This window comes from Hyalella azteca, unplaced genomic scaffold (genome assembly GCF_000764305.2).
Source record: "Hyalella azteca isolate HAZT.00-mixed unplaced genomic scaffold, Hazt_2.0.2 contig13872, whole genome shotgun sequence".
Classification (NCBI taxonomy): Eukaryota; Metazoa; Arthropoda; class Malacostraca; order Amphipoda; family Hyalellidae; genus Hyalella; species Hyalella azteca.
Genome location: NW_025943778.1, coordinates 42668 through 64278, shown reverse-complemented (window position 1 = coordinate 64278; position 21611 = coordinate 42668). Strand labels below are relative to the sequence as shown.

General features: G+C 34.3%; 1 protein-coding gene across 1 annotated transcript in view; it reads left to right on the top strand.

Annotated features, from left to right (window-relative positions):
- Positions 1-457: 457 nt before the first annotated feature.
- Positions 458-21611, top strand: part of LOC108666591 (GATA-binding factor 6-B) — a 32236-nt gene continuing 11082 nt past the window's right edge. Inside the window, exon 1 of the mRNA XM_047883858.1 lies at positions 458-1898. Within this exon, the coding sequence (XP_047739814.1) occupies positions 1481-1898 (418 nt within the window). The 5' untranslated portion in view covers positions 458-1480. The remainder of the gene's footprint in view (positions 1899-21611) is intronic.

Sequence of the window (21611 nt, the reverse complement as noted above, 5' to 3'; positions counted from 1 at the left end):
TAATTTTGTTATCAATGATATTGTGCTCGTCGCCAAATTCGTTAACTGGTTTTATTGTCCTCGCACATTAAACATTTTCCTCCAGGTAGTGCTTGTAATCGTCATTAAATAATAATGCATGTTTATTCACATTACTAAAGCAAATGTTTGAAATATTGTGCATTTTCTTACGGGCGAAAATATTATTTCTTCAATGATTTTTGTGAACGCTGAACTGTTCATTGTTTTTCATTTATTGTTAAACTTTTACAATGATAATTGATAATTTCATCTATATGACCATACAGTGGAAGTATATTTGCTATATAATGCATTTGTGGTTATGCTACTTTAATTTGTATTATTAATTGTTAATGACAACTTTTTGGTTGATTATTATTGTATTTGAAAAAGGAAATGCTAACGATGATGGCAATTCTCTAATTCTAATTTCTCCCTCTCTTTTTTCAGGGCTCATGCAAGCTACCCTCCCTACATATTTTAAAGCTCCATAAAAAATTGAACACGAATTTCACAAATTTATCTAATTATACTTACACTTTACCTGTTGGTATTTTATTCATATGATATTTTCACAAAAATGTTCCATTTTCAATAAAGCCTGAAGGTTGGATTCTTAGTTAGCAAAAATATAGGTTGTAAAAAAACAGAAAAAGGAAAATAAATACGTTGATATTATTTTATAATTATTATTTTCATAAATTGGTTTGATGTAGCATATACCCTCATGAAAAAGCTGATTAAAAATGAATTGAGAAATAGAACATTTAGGTGAAATTAGACACACGGAAGTATTTATCTTCCTTATCTACGCCTCGTAAATTAGATGATGAAAATTTGTGGAGAATTTTGCCTAGAAATCGCAAAATAAATTTCGATTCGGAATCTTAAAAGCCAATAAAAACGACACGTTACAATTTACATCAACTTCACTCTGAGCGAATGTAAGATAAAATGTCATGCAAATGAAGGTAGTAAAAGGGAAACTACCCATGATAACACACACACCTAAACCAATAGCTTTCTCCTTGTCACGTCAACTAATTACAAGTTACCCGAATAACCATTTGTAAAGCTTAACTAGGGCTACAGAACCGGGCAATTTCAACTACTGAGCATCATAGTTATAGTTATCATCAACAGTACATGAGCTTATCATTCCACTTGGACCAATGCCTATATTATGGTATAAATTATTCAGGCCAAGAATTCAATATATCGGCTAATAATAGCCTAGGTTCAAATCACAGGTATTCTGTCATCCTAAGCATTAAATCATCACAAGTATTAAATCAATATAAGTTTTAAATCATTTCCGGAATTCGTTCATCACAGGAAGCAAGCATCACATGTATTAAACTAATAAATTCAATAAAACAACTCGTGCATTAAACGAACAACTATTAAATCATCACATCATCACAGAAATTACGTAAACACAGAGTAAATAATCTCATTTATTAAAACATCAGTCGCCGCCATGGAAGTTATGGGCTCAATGTTCCCGTCGAGCTCGAGCTCGTACGCTCAGGACCCCGGCCAAGCCAACCTACTCGCCCCCGCCATGTATCCTCCACACACACACATGCTTCCATACAACTCATACTCTGCACAGCTCGCCGTACAACCTTCCTCTCCATCTCCTGCTGTATGGCAGGCTCCTTCCCCACACACATCCCTTCCCCATTCCTCCACTCCCTCTTCCATGCCTCCCACGCCCGACAATACCTACTCCTCCCACCTGGGCTTCAACGGGGCCCGGGACACCCCATACCTGCAGGGCGTCTCCCCCTCGGCCGCGGGGCACCAGGTGCAGCCGCCCATTAACGCATACCAGGCCGCCTACGCCGCCCAAATGGGCTGGAGGCACTACGATATGGGGCTACAGGGCATCCCAGGTGAGTGCCCAAATGGGCTGGAGGCACTACGATATGGGGCTGCAGGCCATCCCAGGTGAGTGCCTCAAGCAGCGACTGAAATATTTTAGGAAAAGTAGTAGATTCGACATCAATTTTCGTTTGAACAGGTGTATTTTTCAACCTTATATTTGTTTATTTGATAGTCAAACCAGGTAAGGTTACGTAGAGAAGAGGTTCATGATAATAAAAAAATTATTAGCTAATCGTAATTGGTTCATTAAGTTGTATACCTTTAATACACTTCGATGAAATATCACTCTGTGAGCACCGGAAAATTTTTAAACTAGCACACGAAAGTTTACAGAGAATTTCGTACTTCTAGATAAAGCGGCCACAAATTAATCCATTGGGAACTCATTACTCTTTAGAGAGTATTTTGAAGTAAGCCACGGGTTTTCAAGGACACTTGGGATTTGAAAAGTTATTTATTGGGTCTTGAGATTGTATTGTAGCAGCGCAGCTCGCTCGTCTTTTTTCCAGGGTGTCTTACAACCTTCACCCTTACAAGACACCCTTCTTATACGAAGGGTGTCTTAAAATGTCTTGCTGTCAACTTGACTGTCGGTGTTAATGCATGGTCCTAATTGGTTCTTGTCGATGTGACGGGAAAGATCATCAAATATTCAGGGTTAAATTTTTTGTAGAATTGGCTATATCAGTGCATTGTGCCTGATTGTTTTTTCACATAATGCCTGAATGTTTTTTAATCCGGATAAGATGTATAATATTTGTGATCTTGTATTATCCTATTTATTCAAAATTGTGTGTATCTTCAATATGTATGAAGTTGTTTAGTGTTTGTCATTTTATATCACCTAGGAGGAACATGCATTTCCGTTTTCTCTGCATGCATTAATTGTTGGACTTCCGCGATATTTCTTTTCCCGAATTTCACCCTGAGATATCAATAGAATCCCTAATGGCAAGAAACCTTCCTTTAGTTAAACAGATTTGATTCCTAAAGCAGCGAAGTATAAACTTGCATCGGTTATCGCTGAGCATTTGTTCATATTGAAAGCTCTCCCGTAACAGTATGATGACTTAAATTCCTCGATTAACGAATAACACAGATTTCTCGTTGAAGAAATAAATAAAAAGACAACGTAACTGCCAGTATAATTATATAATAAGCATCTCGAACTGTTCAGTTTTTTAAAAAGAACCATAATGTTTGCGTACTTAGTGGCCAAGTCAATAAAAAATTCTGTGGTCGTTGAGGCGTCAATTATAGATTCATAAAAGAATGGTGAGCCACTTAAGACTTTGAGATCAGCAAGCAGACCATTGCTCATGGATAATTCTGATGAAGTGAGGCTCGTTAAGATAACCTCATAAGTGACAGCTATATCGAGGTGCGACCAAAAGGCTACATTTACAGGGGCTCGATTCAACTCATTCCACCTCTCAGGGGCGTGCTTTAGTCTTGCTTACATGCATTAAACATTGCCGGCATGGCTGTGTTCACTATTATAGATATCGTTGTAGCTCTGAGGTACAAGTGTTCATGGTTGTACTTGGTATTAAACGTCGAAGATGTTGGTGTATTAATTAGAGATTATTATTCCTCCGGCTGGTAATGTCTTGCATTGCAGAGCACAATGCTCATGTTATTGTGAATGTTTTTAAATAGTAGTTGTTATCTTTACTGCTAACATATTTTTTATATTATTCGTGCCTCACACACGAATTTGGTTTTGGTGGTTTTGACATAAATGGTTTTCCGCCATTTTTTTCCCCAAATTTATTTTGACAAACAATTTTTCCGAAAACCGCCTTTACTTTTCGAACAAATCTGAATATCGATGAGAAGCATTTTTTCTGAGAGAGAATGTTAAAAAATGTTGGACAAGTCCGCTAAAACACTTAAAGTTATTAAAGTTATTTTTTTTATAAAGTAATTTTTTTAGAATAATTTATTCTTCTCTGAAATTATACAGCAATAATATTTATTTGTCAGATCGTTGATAAATATTGTCATGACCGTACATTGCGGCGATTATTTCCGCAGGGATTTACTGGCGAAATACATACATCATTCTCAATATTGCTTTCGTTAATATAGATATTTGTATTCACCAGTGGGGTTAGGCTAATAATTGGGATAATTTAAGAAGAACGTTTGTCGTTTTATGTTCTGCATAATACGGAGCACACACTAGTCATATTTTTTTCATATTACAGGGATCAGTATTCTGAGCCGCGTGAAATTCAGAGGTTATCCAACCTGCGTACAGAATAATGCACAAAGCAGTGCTGTAACAAACGCAACTTAAAATCTAATCTTCTGCGCAGATGCTGTATTTCGCTATTAACTTAAAAATTAGACTACAATGTGTCGAAGATGTCAAACACATCTTACAGCTATCCATGGATCGACGATTAAAATTTTATTCGGATTATACTAGCCAGGAAATCTTAAGCAAAATTTGAACACTCTCCAATTTTGCTTCCTATTTCAAGTCTGAGCTGAGTTTTTTATTGTAGCACAGCTTTTATTTTATTTTTTATTGTAGCTGTATCATTCAATTTCTGCTTTACGGGGTAATAACCATTCAATTTTCGGTAATAATCATTATTACTACAACACATTCAGCCGTGACAGGTGTGAGGCAAAGGCCCTACAGCTGTTGGTGCATTGTCTAGCAGATCTATAGGCAGTGACAATTCCTTTATATATTCCGCTTTCAAAATGCATGCTACTGACATATTCTAGCAATGCATTCTTTATAATTATTACTATTAGTATATATACTGAATTTACATAAATGATTGTAAAATAAAATGATATAAATGATATATAATATATATGAATGATATATAATATAAATGATAGTAAAATTAAAAAAAATCGGCATATAGTAAAAGGCATTTGAGCGACATAAAAAATTAATAGTGATGGAGTCGGGAGGCGAAAACGCTAATTAGAGCGAATTATGTTATTGAACACAATTTATTCATGGTCATGCCATTATTGACTAACCGTAGATTAATAGGCCTTTATAAATTAGACGCCCATGATTTTTAAATCGAGTTGATGGTCATCGAGTTTGAGTTTAACGAATTTATTGAGTTTGACGTGTGTTTGGAATGCATGTCTGACCCTTTTTACAAAAATTGGTTTAATAAAAACCGACTTTGAATGCATCGAGAAAGGCATGAGTAAACCACTAGTAAATAAATTATTAAACTGTTTTATTATTGGTTTATTTTTATTTAAGAAATTATTTACCTGCCTGCAAGCTCTTTAATTAAATATAGTGTCTTGGTTCATCGATTACTGATTGGTTGCCACAATGCCACCCCAAAGTAGCGTCGGTTCGAAATATTATTGCAGCAATTATAGACGGTACACTAATTGAAGGCATGAGAGTTTAACTTTATTCATTTAAATTTATTAACTCACTATTTCTGCTTTTTTCGAGATTCATGCTTTCAATTGTAGTCCCTAATTCGCCGATGAACTTAAACTATTCAGAAAAATTTCAATATATAGCCGAGAATTTTTCGAAAACTTCCCCATTTTGAATCCATTTTAGCAACGCGCATGTGAAACCTTCAATTAAAGGAGAAGCTCGCAATTGTGAACTCATTTCAAATTTTGATAAAAGATATTTATCCATTTTTCATGTGATGAATATTTGCTAGTGAAATAAAGTTCACTGTAGCACACATTTGTCAGCCCGTTGTTAACTAAACGTGGCGGGCATAAGTAACATGGATCCGGGTCCACCATTTTGAAATCGAGGCGCTGGTGTATAGTCGATACATTTAATTGAGTTGAATTACCAGCAGCACGGAACAGTCGCCGCTCCAAGTATACTGTACCTTATATAGGAAGTTGCTCTGTAAATTTTCATAAAATTAATATGGTCATCTGAAGTTAATTTGAAGCACCGATCATGATTACGTTAAGGAACTTTTCACCAAGTGAATAACAAAATTTCATTTATAAATGTAATTAATGCGAAATTTAGATCATACTCAGCAATTCTGCTTAACACTGAGTCATATAATTAATAAGGTCATCATCTGAAGTTAATTTGAACCACCGGTCATGATTACGTTAAGGAACGTTTCACTAAGTGAATAACAAAATTGTATTTTTAAATGTAATTAATGCGAAATTTAAATTATACTCAGCATTTCTGCTTAACACTGAAAGCAGTCGAGGTCTTGATTGATCTGATGTCTATTTCTGTATGGTTAAATCTTATGCAGATTGAATAAAGGATTACTGCACCAAATCTGGACTAAGTTATTTAAGCTGCACTTGATAGCATTAAGGTCCTTGCATGGTGAGTTTCATTCCATTCAATATTATGGTAAACTTACAAAGATATTTATAGAAGCTAGTTATTATAGATAAGTAAGATAAACACCTTGCATAAGAAGTGGATTCATTTAAATCAAACGATTCGCATCGTTTAAACAAAAAACAAACGTTCTCTAGTGAATTTGGAAGACGATTTGTAGTGGCGTCGTCCTATGATTTTCACATTAGCAATAAATCTCACACCATTGACATGGCATAGTAACCTTATACAAGCGTTGCCACACATAACTAATCTTCATCTTGAACTGAGTAGACATAAAGTCATACTGAATCTTGAATGTTTTTATGAAAAATTTAGATACTCTTCATTTGTTTTGTTATCCCTGATTGAAATTGAGTAACAAAATCATTTTATCATCTGTAACCGACTCTCCCATGATGATTTACCAACGATATATAGATAAAAATTTATCATCAGATCATCAGCGGCCATATAAGGACCGATGATCGAGCGTCCCTATATATAATTTGGCACTGATGTTTAAAAAATGGGGAGCGATCCTTTAAAAAAATTATAACGGCTTCTAATTTAAAAAGCTCCTTCTGACATGGAGCTTGAAGGGGTATTTTTAGCTAGGTCATAATAAATAAATACATGTAAATAGGCAGCGAGCATGCACTAAAAATAACGCGATGTGCTATCGCAAAGTAAACTTTTTTACGTAACCTCGAAGCTCAGCGGGGGGATTAAGCCATGATGATGCTGGACATAACTTATTACAAGTTCATGGTGACTTTTTCATGACAAGTTCATAAAAAATTATCGGTACATGCTTCAACAAAAACGTGGTGTAGATTAGATACGACGTTTTGATAAATATATCTAAAATTTCTATTAATATCTTAAAAAATACGATTTGAATTCAAACTACTCTAAATTTCTGATGAACTATGATCTAAATTTAAAAACTTTAAATTTTTGAAGAATCATTTTTCCAGTTATATAGAGCAGGCAAATTACATCATTGAATAAAATCTCATTTAACAATGATTATGAAATAATAAATTCTGTTGGTAGCTTATATATCAAATAAACGAAGGATTTAGCAGTAAAGGAAGTGATGTACAATTTTGCCATATCATGATTGAAATCTTTTGTAGTCCAGCTTCATCATTCAGTTCGAGAATCCTTGAATATTCATGTAAAATCAATTATCACAACTAAGTTTTGAGGAATACATTTCTATCGTAAAATATAAGTAACAGATAATTGGAACAAGATGAAATATCTATTTATTTTTAAATTCATGTAGACAAGAACTGAAGGCGGCATTGACAAGAATTCCAAACTATAATTTTGGTTAAAAATATGTAGCGATTCAAGATTTCCCGGGTCGTAAAAACTGGAAGTGGACGCTTAAGTTTTATAGTCGGACGCCGACCGATGCGTAGCATTGTTTGACGTTCATGTGTAGAGCTCAATGACGGGGATGCGCAAGTAGGTTTCCAGTGCGATAACACCTGATCGTTATTCGTACTCAATATAGAGTAATAGTTTCTGGAAGTCCCCACTGTAACGTGCTGAGCATTGCTAACAAATATGTAGATAAAATTAAAGATTATTGTATTTTGATAGGAGGAAAAACACTGTACCTGAAAAATTTGGATATTAGGTATTTGAATACAATACTTTGAAGCAACTTCGTTGAGGTAATTAAGGATTCAAAGTAATTTCTTCCTTTTTTCAATATAAGCTCTACAGAACCGCTTCTAAAATGGGATTATGAGAGATGATTGATCGACAAAAAGCGCATATCTATGCGCAACATTGTTATGCAGGTTTTCCGAGGATAGATGCAACGTGAATTAACTGCAGTCAAAGGTTTTTTATCAAAACCTCCATCCCAATACTGTTCACCTGAAAAGAAATAGTTGATATTATTTTTGCTAAAGTGAACTAGGATAGCTCGAAGGCTTAGAACCAAGTTTCAAAATATCTATCAGCCGCGTGACCTTGGTGCAATCACCAAACAATCGTATTACATCGTTATCCGTTATCTTCCCGTATCGAGCAATGCCAATGTATTTTTAGACGTAGTAAGGCTCGGTTCAAGTTGGGAGTTTAATAAAAAGTGTGTTTGTAAGCACTTTACTTACTAATTCAAGAGGACTTTTGTATAGGCTAAATTATCGCTATTAAATACGCGTAATTGATGTAAAATCTTTATCGTCACATTTCCTCACTTCTCTGATAAACAAATCTCTGAAAAAAAAATTATGTGAAAATATAATGTTATATCCAATTTTTTTATGAATTCAATGCGTTAAAAATATACTACTGCATGTAATTTAAGGGATCAATGGCGAGAGCCTATAGTTAATTGGTGCTAAAATTTAAAGCCGATATGCATCTTCGAGTTTTTTTTATCATAGTTTTATCATTAAACTAGTTCTTCCACTTCCTAAAAATGTTTCTTCTATTCACTGAGAATCAAAAGACCACTCAATATATGTTTTAAGAAATTTTTAACGCAATAAATAACCGCCTACTTCGGTAAGGAAATATTATAGTGACCTATTCACATAAAGATATTGAATAAAATCTGTGAATTTCGTTCAAAGTTCAGACGACATGCAAAAAGCTCATTACATGCGCAAAGTTTGTTACATGCACAAAGTTCATTACATGCACAAAGTTTGTTACATGCACAAAGTTTGTTACATGCAAAAAGTTCATTACATGCACAAAGTTCGTTACATGCACAAAGTTCATTACATGCACAAAGTTCGTTGCAAGCGCAAAGTTTGTTATATGCACAAAGTTCGTTACATGCACGAAAGAAAGTAGCGTGTAGACTTAAGCTGACACCAAGAACAGTATCACATACATGTATATTCCAGTGAACCGTTCACTTACCTTAACGGAGTGCCCCGGAGTCAATGGAGGTTACGTATGCCATTAAAGCTTGCTTTCGTTCTTTATTTTTTGTATTTTTTGGTTTTTCAAGGATCTGAAAATATCTTATAGTGCAATTTACACCGAAAATTCTCTTAGCCTAATTGTGGGATTCAAATTTTAAATGCTTGGCTACTTCAATTGAACATTCATTTTCGCTGAATTTGACTTCCACACAGATTATAATTAAGAGTATTTTTTCCTCATCATGTAGTGCTAAAACTTCAAACAAATTAAAATAGTCGGTGAAAATAAATTCGCTTTTGATAAATTAATAAATGTCCTTACAAAACAGCTCTTGAATTCGTGGTGCTGTAGTCGTTCCATGATCATCAAAAATGCCTTTAGGATTACATTTGGAAATTTATGATTGCATTGAAAAACTTACCGTAAAGATGTGCTGGTTTGCTTTATAATATTTCGACCCGAACAGAATGATTTAATCTGTGAAATATGGCCATGAAAAAAAAATATATCTGGAATTGGACTTAATAGGACACTGTAACCTTAAATGCAAGGTTACAGTGATAAATAATTGTAAGCATTCAGGATAAAATTTTGTTTTGAATTTGATATGATAAAACTCGAATGATATTCGGGTTATTATCGTTTAATTTACTTCTATTGACTTACTGAATGGGTATTCAAACTTCTATTTGTGTAGGCATTAGAAAAAGTTTTTAAAGAGAGAGGATTGTGCATAACACAAATGACATAAAAAATGTAGAAATTTTTCTTATTGATATTTTACATGGATTAAAGTCCCTGTAAACTAAAAATATATCTGGAATTGTTGCATTGAGCCGTGATACAAAATTCAAAATTCAAAGAAAAATCCATCGTTAAAAATAGTAAGGTTTTAATTTCATTCCTATGCTGCGACATTATACAAGCAGCTTGGTACAAGTAAAAAATATCTGTCGATATATCAATATATTGTGTATGTCGGAACAAGTTGAAAAATATATGTCAGTCGATAAGAACGCAAAAAAATTCAGAACTCTTGTACTTTTTCGTAGCTCCTCAAAAATGTGGCTTCTTTGCGTGTTCTCCTCAAGAACGTCGCTCAAGCATGCGGGAAAAATAACTTCATAAAGATATATTTTAATGTCTACATTAAAGGTACTTCTCCCGTCATTTCTCCTTCATCGTGAGCATTTGCCAATTTTCCTCATCATTTCTTGAATGTTTGAGAAAAAAAAACAAAATTATTACACAAGACCAAATATCCCTCGAATTTACAGAAGTTTCGGCGAGACAAATAATTATTCCAGGAGGCTTCTATTACTTGCGAATTGAATGGATTGAGCGATGGAGGCTCGTTCGTATGTGGAGCGTTATCGTATAATGCTTTTCTCATTGATTAATGAGGAGGGGCTGGCTAGCGGAACACAGTCTACTGTAATGCCCCTTGCCTTATCAGCTCGGCATGATAACGGCGAGGGCGGCCCTTGTGTTCACTGCCCATTTTGCCGGGCATCCTATTCCGACACGGCGTACTTATGCTGGTTAGTTTTTTTTCAGCTGGGTTTTTTATTTGATCAAAGCTGTAATATTTTATTTATTCTGTAGTATATTCATTCAAATCACGCCATAGTAGTCAACTTAATTTCAGAGGTTGAGGAGTGAAACTGCAATATTCGTTACATATAATATTGTACACTTTCAAGGTGTTTCTCATTTAATATCCAAGATTTCCTTGTTCTAGTCAATAAATACATTTCATACGCCCAATGGGACTTGGCATAATTTTGGCTGAGAAATATATACAATTTAATGGATATCAAAGCAAAAAGAAATACGCTCGACCTCGAGTTATGATTTTCTATCAAGAAGGCTAATTAAAGAATAAACCACATATGACAGTCGGAGATGAATTCTCAAGAACTTGAGAGGCAAATAATGATGGCATTACATGTTACTATAAACACGAAACTTTTTGCGTTGTGCGAAGATGGAAACATGAGTGGTAACACTCACGCAACTGTAAATGCATTTCGCAGAGATGGTGAAACAAAAAATAAATATGCTCTTTGTCCACGTAATTAAAAGTTTTGCATTTTGTGAGTAAATCTTGGCTGAAGAAAATAAGGTGGGCATTTATCCATCAATTTCCGGCTGAACACTTCAACCCCGCTTAGATTGACACGAGTAAAAAAGTAACAACTTTTTAATAAATTAAAAGATATCTTAGGAAATCGCAAAAAATATTTGTAATGAATTTATAAACGCAAAATATACCCTTGAAACTATATGCTTCATATTTCAGAATATGAAGCATGATATGAAGCGAATGATAATATGAAGCGAAAAATGTTGATGATATTTTAAGAGGGATATCGTGCAAGAAGTTGATTAGTTGTTCATGTAACCTTACACTTCACTTACTTCTGCAAGCCAATAAGAGTCATCAATCAGCAAAGCCAATCAGAGCCAATCAGCAAAGCCAGTTCGCTCTGACATGTCACGGGCTTCACAATAGTTGAAACTTCTAATTAAGAAATTAATTCTAATTCAGTAATTTTAATTAAAGTCACTGGGTTCGAAGTTGAAGAACGTATATTCTAAAATAAAATTCATGATCAAAAATTCAATGTAAACACTCTGTTTTTTAGGGCATTGTAAATCTTTACATTCTTTTGATTCAGATAATACGATTCAATAAAAAACCGACTACCATTAATGCATAAATATTTCCATTTACAAACAAATTCCTCAAATTTCTAGGGCATGGCTTTTGCCAACGAAGAAATGTCAGTATTTTATGTATGAATCAATATAATTCATTTGTATTTTGGGATTTTAAGCTCATGGCCCCATGTAAATTGCATTGCCAAATTGATTCAGTAACTTGCAATAAAATTGATTGAATAGATTTTCAAATCATGAAAATTGACTCACATGATATTGCCAAAGCGACGGGCAAGTTAATACTGAACAATTCCTCTTTTCAAATAAAAGCAGTTGCTTTGGTGAAGAAATTACTTTTAAGTAGATATGAACATCAAAGAAATAAAAAAAAAATAGAAAAAATCATGATAATGAACATAGCCATATTTTTGGTTATTTGCGATTCGATTCATCTTATTCTAAACCAATCATCAATCGTTCCTCTAAATAAATTTCCTGGATTACTGAGCAGGGATTACGTAGGGCTTTGAAAACTATGCCTTAATTCCTTCAATGAAAGTTATCAGTGCGGAGTAAGTTATATATTATACCATTAGCCTGGATTGTTTGGTCTCGTTTTTAAGGATGCGCTGTACCTTACGTCATTACATAATCAATCTTATTCAATCAAATATTTGTGCTTATATCATAAGTTTGCGTAACCCGTGCTTGCAATTTTATTAATGATCGTTATAGTATCATCATTATAATTTACGTATGAGAAAACACCTAAAAAACAAATTAATTTCTCTTCTGGTTAAGAGAATGAAGCAGCTCCAGAAAATGCTAAAATTTCGAACAGTGCTTGATGATCTATTCTATTATTCTCCAATTTATTAATTTTTATAATTAACTGGGATATTTTATCCCAGTATGAGGCGATGAGTTTCTCATGAAATCTTAATGTCCACGTTGGTGCAACAGAACCTAGGGCAATTTTATAATGACGGAGAGTCGTGTTTTTTATATGAAAAACAGATGGAGAGACAGACAGCTAAGCTGGCGCTTCTCCAGCTATATTGGACGGACGAGCGAGCTTATCTGTCCAGCATCCAGCAATCGTCTATCACTCTTGCCAGGATAGGACACTTGACAAGACTTTGCACTTAACGCTCACCGGCCTTACAGCACGACGACGACACTCACACCTTCTATTAAGCTGCTCCCTTCTAGCTTTACTAACACAACTGACGGCTGCTCTTCCAAATAGTAACAATTAAATGAGAAGCGAAACTGCGACGCTGCGTTCCTTCACACCACGAACTCACTTTGCGGTTGCCAGACGATACCTCGACGACTTTTATTTGCTGACCTGCCCAACCTAAAATAATTGTTTACGTTCAATGTGATTCTGTTTTTAATCTGTTTAGCAATAATTATTATTAATTCAGGTCAATAACAGAATTATTATTAACCTGAATTATTTTCTTGCCAAGCGCATATCGATATGCCAAAAAGTATCTGATTATGAAATCAATTAATAATTTTAAATTTATTCTTGACTATTTTTTACTTCGGGATTTGTCCGTAATCACATTTAAATAATTTACATTTCTACTATATTCACATAATTTTCTGCTTACATTCGCAAATCCATGCCGTCATCTTTCTGAAATTAGTTTGATAAAATGAGAAAATTATTTAAAAGTAGGTTATCTCGTGCAATGAGTTTTGCTCGGATAGCTCTCTTTGTGCAAGTGAATCAAATTTCGGTTGAAATTTGCATATAATCTGTTGGATGTCAAGGGAATTGCCTGCACTTCAGAACTATTAATCGGCATAAATTCTTCGCATTAATTGTAACTAAAGTAATTTAACCATGGCACAGCGAAAATGCCCCACTCATATTAATAAGTTTACATTGAAAATAAAATTTCTTGATAAAAATCAATAAAAACTTATTTTTTAAAATAATGTAGGATGATGAAGTTTTAGAAACATGGTTATTTTTATGAAATTAACCTTCATCACAGAAGAATTAACAAAATCGTAGACAAAACTGAAATAAATTAACTAACCATTCAAATCCAACCTATAAAATAATTCACAATGTTTTTTCATAATATTAATTCATTATATAATTGTTTATATATAATTTACGTTCAGCGGTTCCGAAACTACTTCAATTCACTTTCTGCATTTGTATATATTAATCCACTTCAAACTGCACACTAGTTTGCTAGGCAGGATCCCTTAATATCAAAAGACAAACTTAAACCTAAAACTAAACTTAAATTCTAAGGAAATATTAAGAAAGTCATATGCTTGGCGAAATTGAAAGCGTGGTCTCAAATTGTAGAAAATCAGATTTATATGTGCTTGGACTTCTAGAGTTTGTAGAAATATATAATCATTTAGATACATAAATCAATTCTTTACATAATATAGTACACCTGAATTATCAGGATGAAACCGTTCACATGAACATTTTTCGTATAGTTCACATGGGGTTTTTATAAATAAATTGTTTTCAGTTGAAGACTACAATGAATTTTAATCACTTTTGTATTCGAATTTGTTCCAAAAATATAAATAATTACAAATGAACGTAATTATCTATAAGAATATAATTGGTGTATATTCGGCAGAAGCCATTCTTTTATGCAAGTTTGATTGAAGAGAGCATGCTTTCTATAAGCAATTTATTTTGCCTCCTTATATGTTTTTTTTCAATGAGTCGAACAAAATTTCTTGCTGGCACCGGGAGATTGAAAAGTAGATTACCAAATGACATTTTGATGGAATGCAACGTTTCGAAAATACAACATTCATTATCAAGCAGATAAATGGTTTTACAACACTTGAAATTGAACTTTTGAAATGACAGTAGTACGTATCAATGGTATAGTGGATACAATTTAAAATATTGGCTTAAAATTACTCCGAAAATAATTTTAGACGAATCCTGTTGTTTGGAGGTTGATAGCTGGAGACTCGTTCTTGATAATGAGAGCCTCAGCTATCACCAGTCTCGACGGGTCGGGGCACCGCATAACTATGCTGGTGCATGCTTTTAATGTCGCTCGGGTGATGGTCTCATTGTGAGCTTCCCGCATGGGGTTCTTGGATCCTCCAGATTGACCTCATTTGATTGATAACGAGATGCAAATTGTCGTTTAATTAAAAATATCTAAATTCGTTCTCAGATAATTCGTTTGAAACCTATCTTTTCAATGAATTCTCGATTGATCGATGAATAACGATAGTTACCTCGACAGATTGTTAATAGAAAGCATGCTCTGGTCTTCAATCAAACTTGCATAAAAGAACATAATTATGTACGAATATATTATATATGTGAATATAATTATTTTCCTCTGAATCATAAAAATACAAATCCCTGAATATTTTGCAACAAAAGTTTACCGAAACTTATTTATAGAAATGAGAGCTGCATTGAATCTCCGAAATCTGGTAGAAAATTGAAAAGATCTAAAAGAACAGGAATAGAGGTAATAAGTCAAAATATTGAAATTAACAAAAATAATAACAATACAAATAATCATATATATAATTGGAATAAAAAAAAAAAAGCCGCTACAATTAGAAACTTTAAAAAATATGTGTAGTACACGAATGAGGTTTTCCGAACGAAGAATCGATTCCTCACTATACCAAGCTTTGCCGCAACGCAGTTAAACGCTTTGAATGTGTCAATGCGTGGCACTATCATTGTTAGGTAGAAGATTATATTTTCTGAAGATTATTATGCATGTTTCCTAGGAGTCCTTGGAACATATTGGTAGCGGTCAAAGATTTGAAAATTATTTGTAAATAAAACCTTTGTCAATTATAGATCAGCAGTTAATACAGGTATGCATAAACTTTATATAGACAATGATTTCAGGTAAAAATTGCAGCTGAACGCAGTAAAAGAACAGGTGTTGATTTTCTGACAACAGCAAAAAGATAATGAACTAAATTTAAAGAATAATGTAAAGTTTTTATTGATTTTATAACCTCTGTATTTAATTGCACTATAGAGATGGCTATGAACCTTTGAACGTCGCGCCTTCATCTGTCGGCGAACGTCGGAATCTTTTCCAATAAAGTCTACGGTGTTCTGACTTAGTATTTAACTAACTTTGTTATTCAGACTCCATCTTCTTCTCAGTGGATAATAGTTACGATCTTGACATATTTTCATTGACGTCATTTAATTAAAAATGAGGTGAACGTTATTGTTCAATTATATGAATTTCTAAATTCATTCGCAGGTCTTGCGTTTGAAACCTATCTTTTCAACGAAATCTTGATTTATTGATAGATCGCGATAGTCACCTCGACATATCGCAATGAATAACCTTTGTTCCCAGGACTCGCAGAGCATATTGTCTGGTTTTAAGTCATTTTTGAGTTATCTATAAGCTTAGTCACAGGCATATAATTTAATTTCATGGCAAACGTGCCCGTTTGTATTCGATATATTTGGGGGCTTTGCACATTGTAATAGTTATCTTTAATTGCGAGCAATGCCTGATTAACTAGTTACAAATCTCACTCAATACTAAAAAAATAAAATTAATATGCAAAACATAATAATATAGATCGATTAGAAGCTGTTGCAATAAAAGAAGCATCCGAAATTGTTCAGCTAAAATTTATTGGCAAATGGATCTTCGATGTTTATGAACCAGACTAATTTCAAACAAATATCCCTGCTTGTAAAGAATAGTGGTTATGGGCGAAAATTATCATGCTATAATAAATTCGTTTTTTCCATTATCAAAAGCATACGCCGATTGTGTTCTTATATGTTTGTGAAGGTCTCCCAATTTGATGATCTACACTACATGATCTAACCAATATACCCATTTTTTATTGAGATCATGAAGGCCACTTCAATAAAGCAATTTGGCTCCTTCGCAGCCAGTTCATAGCAATCATTTTTACAGGCTTTATATAGATACTGGTTGGGCTGAAAGACCTCCCTTATGTGCAGTCTTATTTAATTTCCAGACATGGCCGGACTCCATCAATGTGTCCGGAAACTTGATATTACAACTATATCATATACATTGATGGAGTCTGAACATGTCTGGAAGTTAAAAAAGTCTATATATATATTATTTGAGATATATTATTACACACTAACTATTATGGACCAAGTATTGGCATTGAATGAGCCCCATTACAATGCAATGTCTACATTGGACATTGAATTGTCACGGTCACATTACTTGGGTCAATCAGCACATCAGTTCTAGACACGATAACTTGGCTGTTGAAAAATGTAAACTTCTAAATTCCTAAGTTCGAATTACTAAGCGGGTGGCAAAAATAACCGTGTGATATTCATATAGGTCTTTAATGCATATCTGAATTATACGGCTTCTTTAAAGGGGTTCACTAAATTCCGTAAGGAATTTAAATGAGGAACTTACAAGCAAAGAAAACACCAATCAAATCCACCATATTGCTATGGGAAACGTTTCGGAGTCCAGCTCCATCATCATTTCGAAAAACTAAAAATGAATAAAATCATTTTATTATATAAAAATTCTAAGACAGACATAAAACCTAAACAAGACCTAACATTATATCGAAAAAACAGGACTCGATTGCAACAATTTAGTCCTAGGGTACACGAAAAGAATATAAAGGCCTAGCGATTCACTATTTCCAGATCATATGATATAATCTGGAAACATAATCTGGAAATAGTGAATCGCTAGGCCTTTATATTCTTTTCGTGAACCCTAGGACTAAGTTGTTCCAATCGAGTCCTGTTTTTTCGATATAATGTTAGGTCTTGTTTAGGTTTTATGTCTGTCTTAGAATTTTGATAGAATAATATGATTTTATTCCATTTTTAGTTTTTCTAACTGATAATGGAGCTGGACTCCGAAACGTTTCCAATAGCGATATGGTGAATTTGCTTGGTGTTTTCTTTGCTTTTAAATTCCTTGTGAACTTGCGATATAAGCAGACTGATAATATAAGATAAGAATTTAAATGACTCGAGAATTTATCAGGCTTATTGATGGTGAATTTCTAGACATCGACCAAACAATTTTATAATTCATAAGATGAGATTAATGATTATTGTTACTGAAACAGTTGTGGACAATATGAAGCCAGCGCAAATAGAAAAACATCGACAAATGAACGTGTCGGGTTAAGATAGAGAGCATACGTACGCATCTTAGAAATTAGAGTAAATTTTCATGATACAGAATGGTGAAACGAAATGCGAATTCAAAGTCTATAAAAGTACTGCTGACTGAATGAACCTGCCTCCTGACGATACCTCATATCGTAGCATTAATTAAAGGATAGAACTAGCAGCGATCAAGGAGCCTCAACAGCTTCAGAAACAGCATTTAATGCAAACCTCGTCTATATCAAGAACAGCGTAGATGCAAGATGTTTGTTGAGGTTACGAGACTGCCATTTAATTCAGAAAATTTCAGCTTCTCTTTTATTGTTGCACTGATTCCCTCTCCTTTTAATGGTCTTGGGTAGAAATTTGAAGCTTCCTGTAATTTATCTCAATATAGATTTCATGCTGCAGTGATTCAGATTCAATGATTCGGTGTTCTCCTTTTGAGAAAATATGGTGTATTTCAACGAGAAAAATTTCGAAGCTAATCTCTGAATATTTTTTGCCGTTGATTCGAAACTGCGATTCTTGAACGTTATTTTATGTCAATCACGACATGATCCCATAAAAAATAAGGAATTTGACTTTTCAAAGATTTTCATATTCATTCCATCACCTTTAAGCTCTAACAGCCGAAAATAGATTTGAATACATTTATTTTGACACTTCCGAACTTCACATAGTTACATAAAATGAAAAAAACGTGGCACAATGGAGGTTGCAAGTGCTCGTCTATGGGTGCATCATTCTTCTTACGTCATTTCTTAATAGGTATATTTGGAAGTTTAGTTTTCCATAATACGAGCACTTTCTTGTTTTCCCCTTTTTATTGTCGCTAATATAGTGCTAAAATGAGGGGAAACCAATAAATCTAATTCTGATTTTCTGAGCGTTTTCTACGTGAAGTATTGGTAGGTTACTCGTGACTGTCCACGCACCCTGCCCTCGGAGCAGCTCTCCCCAAGTCGTCCATATGTGAGAGCATCTTCCTGCCCCCTGCTGGCTTATCAGGGCTTATCAGTCGCCATACATCAACGTGTCCCGCTTATCAGGGCCAGCCGCAGCCACTCTCTCGAGTGCCGCCTTCTGGCATCTTTCTGGCACTGCCATCGTGGCACACTGCAAGCACTCTGGCAATGGATGCATGGCACTTTGGGAACAATCTAGTGTCGCAATTATTTGTCTCTGTGCTGCCATCGTGGCATTCTGCAAGCACTCAGGCAATGGATGCATGGCACTTTGGGAACAATCTAGTGTCACAATTATTTGTCTCTGCGCTGCCGTCGTGGCATTCTGCAAGCACTTCGGTATTAGCACCATAGCACTGTGGAAGCCAGCTGGGGATGGCTGTATGACTCTCCGTTAACTGTCAACACAGCCGTCCGGGTATTCTGTTGGCACTATCAATTCACTAGCATCAAGTCATCGTACATCTTTATTTGGCATCTCATAGTAGAAAAGCGCAAGCATCCAGACACTGTCAACGTTGCCAACAACTACCTCTCCAGGCCTTGAAATCAAAGTTCTTGATTAATTATATATTTTATTATCATCGAGCCCCGTTACCTAAATTTATGCTTTTAAGCTATGAATTTTTGAGCGATGTTGCCTTGCAAAAACCGAGACCTGTAATTAAATTTCTCCTTAATAACTTTGCGAATGTAATCGGAATTCTCGGCAAACACCGAACTCACCTAATTGTTTTTTGCCTCAACTTTTACACCGTCATTATTGCTTTCATCGAGCACCGTTATCAGCAATAACAATATTCAACGAGAACAACGAGAACTTGGTAATAATAGTTTTCGGCAAGCACCGTGCCCGCAATTATAATCCTCATCAATAACTTTCGCTGTAATTGTGGCCTCGGCAATCACACTGACCCATCATCATTGTCATCAGCCACTACTTGGACACATGTTCTCAAAGCTCTTTGCAAGAAACATGACCAGTCATTACGGTTCTCACAATAATTCGGTCGTGAAAGTTTCTATAGGTGCATTTCATTCCATTCAGCTGAATCTACGTGCATTCTGTTCTGATAATGCACAATTCAAATTAGATGAATTAATTAATTGGGTACCCATTGAAAAAGGCAGACTCAAATTAACGTCCTAGCTCATGAAAAACTCATTCCTTGCATAGAAGTGCAAGAAACGCTTAAAATTACTAATGTTACTCCTGTATTGAACCTGCGTTAAATCTGTGGAATAAATCTAATTTTAATTAACGCCACCATCTGACATGCATGCGCAAACCTCTTAACCTAATCTTTGATTTTAACAGCAGAAAAGCGTGTAAATGATAATTTATTATAATTACTGGGCAGATGAGCACTACCATTTGTTATAGAGCAAACTCTTGGAATGTTCCATTATTAATATTTTTTTTAATAATGGAAATAACGGACGCTCCCTTTTATTTACATAAAAGAAACGAACAGGACATGATTTTTTTTCACAATGTAACCATAAACATAGATCTTGTTGAAATCCTGAGGTCTCCCTTGAATCCATATCTGTTACTTTTGTTCTAAAATTTATCAAACTGTTAGGATGATCAATAAATATTATTGAAATATAATAATAAATATTATATTTTACAAACAAAAAATAAAGATATGGATCAAGAGCAATACACTCTCGGGAACGGTGAAGCAACTATTAGGGGACTAATAAAGAATATGAAGTTTATTCACCTATAGCAAAATAGAGTAAATGAATTTGTGAGCAACAGGTGTGAAATGTTACAAAAAATATATATAAATTTCAGTTTCTTTTTCTAATATTTGAACTAAGGGTTTTTGAAATTCTACCTCGTGACTGAAAAATTTGTTTAGAAAACCTAAAATTATCGAAAAATATCTAGAGAATTGGTCTTGACGACACAATGTGTCTGCAATGCGCAAGCGTACAAAAGAACGATCGATGATTACAAAATTTACTGAAGTAAATGACGCAGCTCAAGTTGCTATCTAAATATTACCTAGCCTTTTAAATTTTCCGGTGATACAGGAAAAAATACTTGCAATTAATGAGATCGTAGGCTCTAATATTAAAATATTAAAAATCATAGTTAGGGTCTTAAAATTCTCAGAATTTTATCAAACCTTTTCCCAATCCAACAAATTTTGTCATTTCTATTTACTGGCATGAAATTTTTTAGCCTATGTTGTGTGAGCGGAGCAGTTTGCTCAAATTGAATCACTGTGATTATTCTCACAAACAAGGCCACTCATGAAATTTTGCTTAAAAAACAAAACGAAACATAATTTCGGCCTGTAACCAAACAATTAAATAATGCCTTTAACGCATATGCCTATTTCGTGAATTTATTTTACACGTAAACGTCACAATCATGGTTGAAATATTTTCAAATGCTCGAAAACCATTTTTTTGGGCTAGGAACCACTTTATGTCTTCAAAATTCGCAACCATAGAATTTATAGCCATGCTGGGCGAACAAGAGATGTTTTTTTTTTCACAATGTAACGATAAACAGAGATCTTGTTGAAATCCTGAGGTCTCCTTTGAATCCATACCTGTCACTTTTGCTCTAAAATATATCAATCTGTTAGGTTGATGCCGTTTGCCTCTTCTTCATCACAGCGCTCGTAGGCAGAGCAGCTATTAAGGACCGCGGCCTTGATCTTGACGTGGCTTATTTGATGATCGCTCGGCTTGTGTATAC